At 37.6% G+C, this 13,029-nt stretch overlaps 1 protein-coding gene across 12 annotated transcripts in view; it reads left to right on the top strand.

Moving 5' to 3' along the window:
- The window catches only part of ralgapa2 (Ral GTPase activating protein catalytic subunit alpha 2), a 310,363-nt gene that overhangs the window by 69,827 nt on the left and 227,507 nt on the right, over window positions 1-13,029 (top strand). For all 12 annotated transcript variants that reach the window (XR_009825291.1, XR_009825292.1, XR_009825295.1 and 9 more), the window contains exons 2-3: window positions 7,965-8,075; window positions 8,567-8,616. Coding sequence is in view for 7 of the 12 variants with exons in the window: in XM_062041843.1 (XP_061897827.1) it covers window positions 7,965-8,075; window positions 8,567-8,616 (161 nt within the window). In the remaining 5 variants the exon portion in view is untranslated. The remainder of the gene's footprint in view (window positions 1-7,964; window positions 8,076-8,566; window positions 8,617-13,029) is intronic.

Here is a 13,029-nt window from a genome sequence, read left to right as displayed (position 1 = left end):
TAGACAGAAGATCAACAATACTATTAAACCATGGACCTGTAAATACACGGTTAATAATTTCCAGCTTGGCAAAGCTTAACAATGCTGTTGCTAACGACTAAGGCTGCAGCTAACGATTATTTTTCTATCGATTAATCTATAGATTATTTTTTCCGATTAATCGGTTAATCTATAGATTTTTTTCCCGATTAATCTATAGATTATTTTTCCTTTTACCGATTATTTTTTATTTTATTTTATTTAAAATGAAGATGAAAAAATAAATGTAGGCCAGTTTTTTCAAAAGGCATGGCTTTTATTTACAAAAAAAAAAAGTATGGCCACTCAGTCAACATTGACAACAACATGACAAAATATTCTGTAACAATGTAAACATTTAAAATGTTTAACATTTAACAAAATTAAAAGTAGCTTATTTGCTTTTTAATGTGCAAATATAAAAGTAAACATCCAGGCAAATCTTAATATTCTGCAATAGTATAAGCATTTCAAAAGTAAAAGTATTGCTTATTTTGCTTTAAAATGTGCAAAAATAAAGATAAACATCCAATACAAAAAAGTGCAAAACGAAATATTCTGAAACAACAGTGTAAACATTTCAACAAAAGTGAAAGTATTGCTTATTTGCTAAAATGTGCAAAAATAAAGATAAACATCCAATACAAAAAAGTGCCAATCTAAATATTCTGGAGCACTGTAAACATTAAGTATTGCTTTTAAAATGTGCAAAATAAACATCCAGTCCAACACAGTACACAATAACCAATTCTACTCATTCCAGTGAGTGACTAACAGTTGTAATGAAGAAAGGTTAGCATGTCTACGCTCAGAAGGGGTCGATGTGGCTGGAACTAAGAGGTAATTAGCCTTCACCTCAAACCAGGACTGCGAGCGAGCTGAGCTGCAGTTTACGTTTCTAGAAGGTCAACGGGCTCATAGTGATGTTACTAGTAGTTGACTGGGAGGTGTTTATTATCATTTGGGGAAAGTCCGCTGCCTGATGTTTACCTGCTAAACACCTATCTGCTAGACGCTGAAGCGCTGACTACATGCGCTCTGAATACGCACTGCTGATTGGCTGGTAACGTTTTGAATACGCACTGCTGATTGGCTGATAATGCTTTGTGTGTACCAATCAGATGGTTGTGTGGGTGGGACAATGCTGCGTGCTGAGACAGAGGCAGAAGGAGCGAAGCAGCTTGTTAAGACTTTAGCAGCTAAAGTTAGCTTTAGCTTAGAAACTCGTTCGGTACACCCCCGTACCGAACCGAAAGCCCCATACCGAAACGGTTCAATACAAAACATGTACCGTTACACCCCTAGCAGATACAAATGACACATTCATGTTTTTGTGTAATGATGACAACGTATGCTAACGCGGACGATTGACTAGTTGATGGTTGATGGTTTTCTTTTCAAATGTTCGTTCATAGCCGTTGTGCTGCTATGATAGGCCATTTACGCTCGACACAGTGTGCATACAACAACATTATTAGGCTGTGTATTGAAATACTCCCACACTTTTGACGACTTTTGGCGTGCTTTTTCCCCCTCGCTCGCACAGTCTTCTTTGCGCTCCGCCATGACGGTAGTGTGCCGTAAATATGCGACGCGCCGACGCACAAAAACGGCGTCGACGTATTTACGTAACCGATGGCGTCGACGTATTTACGTAACCGATGACGTCGACTACGTCGACGCATCGTTTCAGCCTTACTAACGACGCCATTGAAGCTAACTTAGCTACCGGACGGCGGCGACCGCGGGTGTTGTAGCTTTCGACGACACCAGAGTCGGCAAGAAACATATATTTCCCCAAAGTTACGTACGTGACATGCACATAGCGACACGCACGTACGGGCAAGCGATGAAATGTTTGGAAGCTAAAGCTGTACTCACGGTAGCGCGTCTGCTATCCATCTCAAAGTCCTCCTGGTTGTGTTGCTGTAGTCCGTCGCTAATGCACCGATCGCACCTACAGCTTTCTTCTTTGCAGTCTCCATTGTACATTAAACAAAATGCAAAAGATTCACCAACACAGATGTCCAGAATAATGTGGAATTTTGGGATGAAAACAGAGCTTTTTGTATTGGATTCAGTGGGTCCGAATACTTCCGTGTCAACCATTGACGTCACGCGCATACGTCATCATACATAGACGTTTTCAACCGGAAGTGTGGCGGGAAATTTAAAATTGCACTTTATAAGTTAACCCGGCCGTATTGGCATGTGTTGCAATGTTAAGATTTCATCATTGATATATAAACTATCAGACTGCGTGGTCGGTAGTAGTGGGTTTCAGTAGGCCTTTAAGGGTAAACTCTGTGTTTAAAAAAAAAGCTGCGCACAGGTACAGATTGATTATTATTGATTAAGCAGATTTGTTTTCTAAACCTATCCACACAAAGGTTTTGTTGCATAGGAAAACTCTCATAAACCCAGTGTTGGGTTGGTTACTGAAAACCAGTAACTAGTTACAGTTACTAGTTACTTTATTTCAAAAGTAACGCAGTTACTAACTCAGTTACTTACACCAAAAAGTAATGCGTTACTGTGAAAAGTAACTATTTCGTTTTTTTTTAAGGCTCCCATTAATGCCCTTTTAGCCTTCATTTCAGTACTGTTATTGCACTGGAGAATAATACAATCTGTTTGAGTTTGAGTTTGAGTTTATTTCGAACATGCAAGCATACAACATGATACATCACAATTTCCAGTTTCTCTTTTCAACATGTTCGAAAAGGACTAGGAAGAAGCAGAGCTTATTTAATCCTACCCCTTTTCTTTACATAACCGTTGCTAAAACTTTTTGTTCACTTCCTGTTCACAATTTATTCACAATAAACTCCATAAGTAATCACAATAAAAATAAATAAATAAATAATAGTAATAATTTAATAATAATAATTGGTGAAGTAAGTCATATTTCATATGATGAGATAAGTAAGATTACTTTAAGAATGAATGAATGAATGGATTAAATAAATTGAGGAACGTCTCCCCTGTGCCCCTCAACTACAGTCTGGGAGCACGCCCCCTCCCCCCACACACAAAGCACGCCTTTTCTTTTCCTTGTGACACAGAAGGACGACACCACAGCGCTCCAATAAAACACACTCAGATCTTCTGTTTCTAGCCGATACTACATAAAAAATAACATAAAATAACGCAGTAGCGCATCATAACGTTAACTGAGTTACTGAATATAAAAAATAACGCGTTAGATTACTAGTTACCGCCGAAACTAACTGTGTTACAGTAACGCGTTAGTCCCAACACTGCATAAACCACACCCAGCATACCCCTGAGCAACTTCTGATTAGTCCTGGTATTTTCATGGAATATATATCCAAAATAATTGATGACAGCGGCAACCTTGTAGAAAATAAATAATCAGAAGGACTCCAAAAAAGGGTGAAAAAAGTCTACATATTAAGAGTAATTGTCGTAATACAGCAGAATAGAACATCATTTAATTAATGTGATCACCACTCTTGCAAGTATTGACAGTGGCAACCGTGCACAAAATAAATCAAAATGACTCTAAATAAGTCTGGGAATATTTCACTAATCAGAGAAACTGCAGTAATGCCATGGCACAAATGCACAATGGGAACGCAGGCCAGTGGGGGCCAATAGAGGGCAGGAGAATGACATGGTCCAGCACGGTACCAATAGCCTAGTGTGAATACACAACAGCACCCCTGCTGGTTGCAGACAAATATTGCACTGTAGTTTACCTCGCATACTTCAAGAACATTACAATAATCATAATTCATCAATTATTCCCACCGTTACCATGTCCACTCCCATTCTATTGGTCATGGCGGTACACAATATATATATAGCTCGGTATAGCTTGGTTGGTAGAGCGGCCGTGCCAGCAACTTGAGGGTTCTAGGTTCAATCCCCGCTTCTGCCAACCTAGTCACTGCCGTTGTGTCCTTGGGCAAGACACGTTACCCACCTGCTCCCAGTGCCACCCACACTGGTTTAAATGTAACTTAGATATTGGGTTTCACTATGTAAAGCGCTTTGAGTCACTAGAGAAAAAGCGCTATATAAATATAATTCACAATTCACTTCACAATGGCAGAATTTTGTATAAATATACTGTGCAGTGCCTTTTTTAACCATTGAGTAGCTGAGATCGATATGCTCTTGGCCCAATGTTATCCTATTCTAGTTGGACTTTTCACAAAGGGGTGGGGCGACTGTGTTTCTCTGACATTTGACAGGAAACCCACACAATCGAGAGTAGTCATCCAAGCCAAACCTACTGCTGTCTTTTGATACCTATTTATTACATGCCAAGCCTCTTCTTTATTAAGTTGTCACTATCAGCGAAACTTTATTAAGTTGTCACTATTAGCAGCGCTTAAGCCTTAGTGATTAAAGTACAGTTTAGTCAGTCAAGTTTAAAGGATTGTCAGACACAGAGTAATCTTTTAACAATTTAACTACTGAAGTAAGGCGCATGTTTAAGAAAATGTTCAGCTCTTTGTAGACTGATCATAGCTTAGCTCATTGTCCTGTATTTTGCCATTGTTGCACTATTTTTTTCCAGTTAATTCATGTGATTCAAATAATAAAATGATGGTGTTACATGACAGGATGAATGTGCTGTATTCTGGTAAAACGCAGGATCTTCCTACCACAATATCCACTATGGTGTGATTGAAGTTTTACACTGCTCCTGTTGTTGTTGTCGCTCTTTCATGTTTGACAAAGCGCTGAAGGAAACGTGTATCTTATCAAACACTGTAAGTTAGAAGTCATCCGCTGCAAATTAATATCCAGAAAACCAGTTCCGTCAGTTTTAGTGTAACTAATTGAGGGACAAGCCTCCCTTGACAGCACTGCTTACAAAACAGGTAATGTCATGCAGTCATCCAGACTGCACCAAAAACTGGACTATAGCATTAGCTATGGATTACTTCAGACCATTGTTTAGCATGAATAATTGACTATGTATTAACGTCAAAGTGACATATCCTTAATGGTTGATCTAACTGTGTTGCTCTTTGCTCATCAGAATTTTAACACAATTGTCTCCCTGTGTGATTTTTGCTTCATGTCAAAATCCTGTTATCTCCAATGTGGTCTTTTTTTTTTATTACCCATTATGCTCTAGTGACAGGTGTGGGGTCTTTGAGCAGGTGGAGCACATCTGAGGGCTGTTTAGAGCAGGATGACAAGTCATATCTCTTGGGACACGATGTGTTAAATATTAATTTGGATCCTTCCCTTTTGTTACCCACTGATTTTATTACTAAACTTCTGATACTTTTCAGTCTTTCTCTTTTTCACTATAGTCATGTCTCAAATGTTCATCTTATTTTGATGCAGTGTGGGGAGCACTAAACCCTAATCTGGCTCTAATTTCCATTTTGTGTCGGCAGGATGATGACATCGACGTCAAGCGCGTAAATAGCAAAGTACAGCAAGGCTATTGTACAGTGATGAATGCTAACATCTTCCATCAGCATGCTAGATTTTTAGTCTGCAAGCAACACAAATGCTGTAAATCTTCTTTCTGTGGGAATTCCACTAAAGGTGTGACGATACACTCATCCACTAAAGGTGTGACGATACACTCATCTCATGAGATGAGACAAGATTTTAAAATTAATTCTAAGCACGGACACAGTGACAATTCCATAGGCTGGCAGGCGATGGTGGGGGTGGGTCATTGAGGCCATAATTCCCTTTCTTACAAAAAAAACTTCTGTAACAAGGTATTTATGAATAGACAAGGAATACAGATGTTTTAATTTGACGTTGGGATGTAACAATATGAAAATTTAATATCACTGTAGTTGTGACCATAATTATCACGGTTACCATTATTATCGCAGTGTTGTTGAATATGCTCATACTTATACACACACTGAAATCTTTTGATATTATTAAAAGAAATTACTAAAATAAATAGACACATTGTTCAGAAAACCCACTATTTTGTATGTTTTGTGTTTCTTATGCTTTACTGATAGTGTTTTAGTCATAGTATTTTATCTATTTTAATTGCTAAGCTTTTATTGTTTTGAATATTTGTTTACACAGCCACAATTTTAAGATTTATTTAAGTGAAAAGTGTGAAACAAAATCTATCATTATTATTTTTATTTCTGGCGGGCACTGTGGCATTGTATTCTTTTCAGCGGTCCTTAACGCACCGTAAAAACAGAACAATGCTAAGAGACCACAGCTTGTTGGTTAAATGTGTATAATTGAATAGCTTGGTTGCTCAGACAGCAATGTGTATATACATTTAGATTGGTGTATGTCCTTTCTTAATGGGCAAACACATTAATGTCTTTTGTTTTCATGTTAAGGTAGCGAGCTGACGCGAGTCAATCCGCCAGTTTATCAAAGTGCAGTTATCAATCACGTTTGTATGGTATTTCATATAGTCTCCCATCATCCATTCTCAGCATAATTTCTTTCATCTCATGGCTTAGCCTCATTTTTAGTCTTTGTCATACATAATTCCGGCACTACCCATAAACAGGCTGACTTTTCAGGGGGTCTTCAGTTTGCCATGTGGTAGCAATATGAACTCAACAGAGGATGACACTTGATTTATGCTAGTGTGCCAGGATGCCTTCTAGTCTTTATTTAATTCTACTAGCCAAATAAAAAAATTATAGTTATTTTACATTAACAACAAGAATATATTTTTCTCTGTAAGTGAGTTGTGCACTGCTATCCCAGAATGTGATTACATGGTCGGGTGCAGTCAAAAAGTATTTTTATTCAAAGCTGCCAAGGAGTGGCACGGCTCTCCCAAAGATTGGAGTAACAAAAATACAAAGATGCCAAAAATATAAAAGCTTAAACAAAAACTCACCAGAACGCAGATGACATGCAAGAAGCAGGTAGGATGTAGAGTCCATGGAAAAACATACAAATGCCATGTAAATACTGACTGTTCAAACACTTCCAACAAACACAATGATCCAGTAACTAAAATGCCATCTGAACTAATGAGTCAACTCATTGTTAAACCTACCTGCCATCACTGTCCAACAGAAAGTAAAGGAATTGGTTACATTGCAAAACACGAACCGGAAAATACAGAATAAGAGTAAAAGAAAATCATATAAATCAAAGGCTATAAACAAGACTAGCAGTCCAGGGGTTGTTTGTTTACTGTTCAAAAACCATAATTCCTCAGTGATGATCAATTTGTTAACACACAAGTGCACTCAATACAACAATTATCTTATTAATTGGCAATGATAAGGCTCCACTATGTAATCTTGTTATTGACTTTTAGCCTGGCATTGATCCAGTACAACCCTTTTATTGAAGTACCCTAAACCTTAAGCTCAAGCAATGATGCAAAAATAACAGTTTAAGTAATATTGACTTTCAACAACGCATTTGCTGAGTATAAATGTATTGATGCATAGCGGAGGTATGTATGACTGTTGCTCAACTTCCCATAACTAACATAATTTTTTTTCTTCTTTGGACTACAAAATAAAACTAACAGTTCATTTTTGCTGCAGGCGTAGAAATGATCAATTCAACAATGGATTCCACTAATCAACAGAATTCTTAAAGAAGGAATCTATTTTTATGTTTCCTTTATGTCCCTCACCATATTAATGAAGTTAATCGATCAGTAACTGTCATCAATGGCTTTGCCTAATACTAATATATATGTTTTTTTATTGACAAAACTGTACAATTTGATATGGCCACTATTCGAAATGGCCAATAGGTGCATTTTGAAAACACCACTTCAGGATCGCACGTTTACAAATTTAGGATGGCACTTGCTCACTCAGTCCATAAGGACTTAGGTTTGGGACCACAGAGTTGTCGTTTAAACTCTGCAGACCAAAAAAGGAACGGGTGGCTGCTGGAGACAGCTGATCAAGTGATGGTCAACTAAGTTATCTGTTAAACAAAGTTCTATATTTGCATTTAAGATTCTTACCTCTCTTTTACAGATATCATTGACAAGAGTGAGCTGAAGCCCTTCTTCGAGAACAACTGTTCACAGATTTATTTTATATTTTATGAAAATTTCATTACACTGGAAAGTAACTTAAAGCAAAAAGGTGAGTTCAACATTTTGTGTTTCTGCGCTCACATCCACACCGAGAGTTCAATAATTAACATCTCTCTGCTCTCTGTGTGATTTGTTGCAATAGTTAATTTTCTACTTTGTCCACCCCTATGTTGGTAATAATAGGCAAGGCACATATTTTTTTATAGTGCACACTTTGTACACAAGGCAATTCAAAGTGCTTTAAAGAAAATTGTAAGAAGGCAAAAATATACATTAATTGTAAAGATAATCATTACTCATATTAATATCAGAAAATCAAATACTCATAAAGACAATCATAATTCAAATTAAAATCAGTCAAAGATTGTAGATGAAACACTTTTTGTTATCAAAATTAAATAAAAGTTTTTTCAGCCTGGATTTGAACCTACTTCTAGAAGTCCCAAACACTGCTACAATTTCTCACAGTAATTAAAATGTCCACAAAATTGACCACTTTATAATGTGTTCACACTTAATTATTTTACTTGTTTTTCACAGGGATCAAATCTCAACGGGAGGAGCTGGACTCCATCCTCTTTATTTTTGAAGTAAGTTGCACTTTCTCTGGTTTTCTCAAATTGTTTAAGTTCGATTTACCGAAAAGAGCTGAACAATCAAGCCATGTCTTTATGGGGGAAGGGGACTCACGTCAATCATTCTCCAGTTTAAGTGTATATGATGGCCCCTCCCCCTTTTTTACGACACAGTTTTATGTTGCACACAGAGGTTAAAGTCCTCCACCTTGTTTTTTTCCCATCTGAATGCAAAGTCAGCTCCAGTTTTCAACACAAACACTCAGCTCTCCAGTTACATATGCCTACGGTAGGACTATAAGGACAGCAGCACATAAAATAGGAAACAATTTAATTGTTATTCTTGTACAGTATGCATCACTCTCTGTCTTCACCCATGTGAGACGTATGCAGAACCGCTTTTGTGACACATTGTGTGAAAAAAACTCACAATCACAAACAAAAAATCTGTCTACTAGGTATGGATGGGCATACATGGCGTAAAATCTATATTGTAATATATATTTCAGCTTCCTACACTAACGATATACTGTATTGCGTAGTGGGTAGAGCAGCCGTGCCAGAATCCTGAGGGTTGCAGGTTCGCTCCCCGCCTCTTGACATCCAAATCACTGCCGTTGTGTCCTTGGGCAGAACACTTCACTCTTGCCCCCGGTGCTGCTCACACTGCTGAATGAATGATGAATGAATGATAGGTGGTGGTCGGAGGGACCGTAGGCGCAAACTGGCAGCCTCACTTCCGTCAGTCTACTCCAGGGCAGCTGTGGCTATAAGTGTAGCTTACCACCACCAGGTGTGAATGAATGATGGGTTCCCACTTCTCTGTGAGCGCTTTGAGTATCTAATAATAGAAAAGCGCGATATAAAATCTAATCCATTATTATTATTATTAAATGCTCCTAATTTGACTGCTGACGTATGCAATAACATATTGCATTAATTCCATTTGTATTATTTTCGCAAAACTCTTATTATTTTATTTGTTTATTTTCTGTTAAAAGTTGGTTGCTTTCTGTTACATGGTTTCAGCTACAGTTCTGTTAAAATGTAATAAGCACATATTCTTCTGTTGTTTGGATATTTTACATTAGTTTTGGGTGATACTACAAATTTGGGTAATAGTCAAATACTAAGTAGTTGCAGGGGGAGTATTGGTCATACCAATGCATATACTTAAAATCCTTAATATCATTAAATGATTCCATTTTGATCACAATAATAATCAGACAAAAACACATCATGGTGGTGTAACAATACTAATGAAATATTTAAAATATTTCTTTCTATTAGCCCTGATTTAAATCCTTGGGTTTTTGACCTAAAAGGAGAACTGTACTTTTTTTTAAATCTTGCCTATCATTCACAATCCCTATGTAAGACAAGAACACATATGCTTTTCTTTTTTTCATGCATTCAATTTTGTAAAGTACGGCAGGTACAATATGACTAACAATGCAGCTAATGGGAGTACACTATTCTGTCTATAAAGCCCTCTAAAAAAACATCCAAAAACTGCCAACAATACTCCATTTACATCTCCCACCTGAATATTAGTATTCAGGTAGTATACTTAGTATTATCCCATTAGGTTGAGTTTTTTCTTGACATGATGTGGGATCTGAGCTGAGGATGTTGTTGTGGCTTGTGCAGCCCTTTGACACACTCGTGATTTAGGGCTATATAAGTAAACTTTGATTGATTGATTGATATTAGTATTATAGTATACTGTTAGCGATATTGGCATCATAATTAAGATTCAAATTATTTTTGACGGCACTGTGATCACAGAGAGCTAACTCGTTTATGCAGCTATTGCCATACAGTACTGAGGTGCTGCTGCTGTTGCATTGCCCCTTTGTTCTTAAAAGTTAATTCTAGATTGTAAAGCATGCCTCTTACCTGGTTAGTAGAAAGTTTTAGCCATAAATCAAGAAGTTACTCAACTTTGACATCCAATTTATACACATAAATGGCGGGAAATATATGACAAGACAGTCGTTTGCAGTACCTATTAACTTTTTTTACTTGCGGAAGGATTATGATTCAATCTTCATCTAAACGGGAATGTGTGAACATCCCATCAGTCAGCATCCCGGTGAGAGCTGACATTGTATAGTAAGTGTTTGTTTTATTATGCTCATTGTTTGTATATCTTGTTTAACACTTAGCAATTCTGCTGTATGATACTTATGCATGATGCACAGTTCACTAGTGTTGTGGTTGAAGGGAAAAGCGAAGGTTGTGATGCGTCTGTGAACTTAATACGCCTACATATGCTTGAAATGAGCAAAACTAACTATTACATGTTATTATGAATGTGCCTGACTGTTACTAAATTACATATATATTTACAATGTGTATATAATAGGGGTGTAAGGGTACACAAAAATTTCGGTTCGGTACATACCTCGGTTCAGAGGTCACGGTTCGGTTCATTTTCGGTACAGTAAGAAAACAACAAAATATACATTTTTTGGCTATTTATTTACCAAATGTGTAAACAATGGCTTTATCCTTTTAACATTGGGAACACTTTAATAATTCTGCCCACGTTAATCAACATTAAACTGCCTCAAGTTGTTGCTCAGATTAAATAAAATGACAAAACTTTTCTTCTACATATAAAAAGTGCAACATTAAACAGTTTCAAGTCAACACATAATGCTTAATTTATTACAGCATTTGGGAAGCCTGTAGTTGATTTTTATTATGTAAATGTTATATTTTTATTAAAATGTGATAGCAGGGACCCTGCGAAATTAGGCTGCTCCATTACTAATGATTAATGTAACTATAGCTGAAAAAATAGTGCGATAGCAATAGGAGAGACTAAACACACGCACACAGACACACGCACACACACACCGCAAAATGTGCTAACGTTACGCTAAAAGCTAATTAGCCTTCACCTCAAGTCAGGACTGCAAGCGAGCTGAGCTGCAGTTTAAGTTTCTAGAACGTCAATGGGCTCATACTGATGTTACTAGTAGTTGACTGGGAGGTGTTTATTTTAATTTGGGGAGAGTACGCTGTCTGATGCTCACCTGCTAGACACCTATCTGCTCGACGCTGAAGCACTGACTACATATGCTCTGAATACACACTGCTGATTGGCTGTTACCGCTTTTTGTGTAACCAATCAGATGGTTGTGTGCGTGGGACAATGCTGGGTGCTGAGACAGAGGCAGAAGAAGCAAAGCAGCTTGTTAAGACTTTAGCTTAGAAACTCGTTCGGTACACCCCCGTACCGAACCGAAACCCCCGTACCGAAACAGTTCAATACAAAACACGTACCGTTACACCCCTAGTATAAAACAATAATGGAGGCCTTTTAGATGTTTTTAAGAGTGCTTTATAAGCAGGATAGAGCGATTACCATTGGGTCCATTGTTAACTGACTTTTGGTAGCGTTTATTTACAAGTTATAATGCATTAAAAAACAGATGTGTGCTTGTCTTACATAACGATCATGAAATATAGGCAAAACAAAAAAGTGCAGTTCCCCTTTAAAGTCCTCTTGTGTCCAGAGACTTATTTACTGAGTTTGTAGACAACAAAAACAACAACATATTGTTTTATAATAAAATATATTGATCTAACTAATGTAGTGTAGAACATAGAATGATATTATACTTGGTATTGTTACTGTTGTTTGTAATAATTCTCCCATCTCTGTTTACCCGTACATCCAGGAGCTCTAGATTGTGGTTAGCAGATTTTTCTATGGTGTGTAGTGTAGCATGTTTAGCTAGTCCTTGTCCTATAGGGATGACACTTGTAAGTAACATAGTTCCATCCATCCATCTTCTACCGCTTATTCCCTTCGGGGTCGCGGGGGGCGCTGGAGCCTATCTCAGCTACAATCGGGCGGAAGGCGGGGTACACCCTGGACAAGTCGCCACCTCATCGTAGGGCCAACACAGATAGACAGACAACATTCACACTCACATTCACACACTAGGGCCAATTTAGTGTTGCCAATCAACCTATCCCCAGGTGCATGTCTTTGGAGGTGGGAGGAAGCCAGAGTTTATTTGCCAAAATTTGTGCTGAGGAGCTAACTGTGTACGTAGCTCCATGCACAGCATGAAGTCGCTCTTCTAAGTTATTAATCTTAATTTATTTACATTATCACTGGAAGATGAGGCTAAAAATGTTACACACCAATTCAGAACAAGCAGGAGCACAGACGACGACATCCTCATTGCTAAGGTCGCTTAAACATACTTTTTTGAAACCCAAAAAATAGGTGCTTAGTAAAATTTAACAAAGTGTAGATTGAACTGTGCAACAGCAGAAAGTAGCCTGAAATTAACAGAAAATTAAAAAGTAGATTAATAAGAGTCGAGAGAGAGGATGATGCTCTGTTGGTTTGTCGCGACCAGGTTATCCGCCCTATCTTTACGCGTACCAAGGTCTACCAAGGGT

This window comes from Entelurus aequoreus, linkage group LG03 (genome assembly GCF_033978785.1).
Source record: "Entelurus aequoreus isolate RoL-2023_Sb linkage group LG03, RoL_Eaeq_v1.1, whole genome shotgun sequence".
Taxonomy (NCBI): domain Eukaryota; kingdom Metazoa; phylum Chordata; class Actinopteri; order Syngnathiformes; family Syngnathidae; genus Entelurus; species Entelurus aequoreus.
This window is presented reverse-complemented; position numbering and strand designations above follow the sequence as displayed.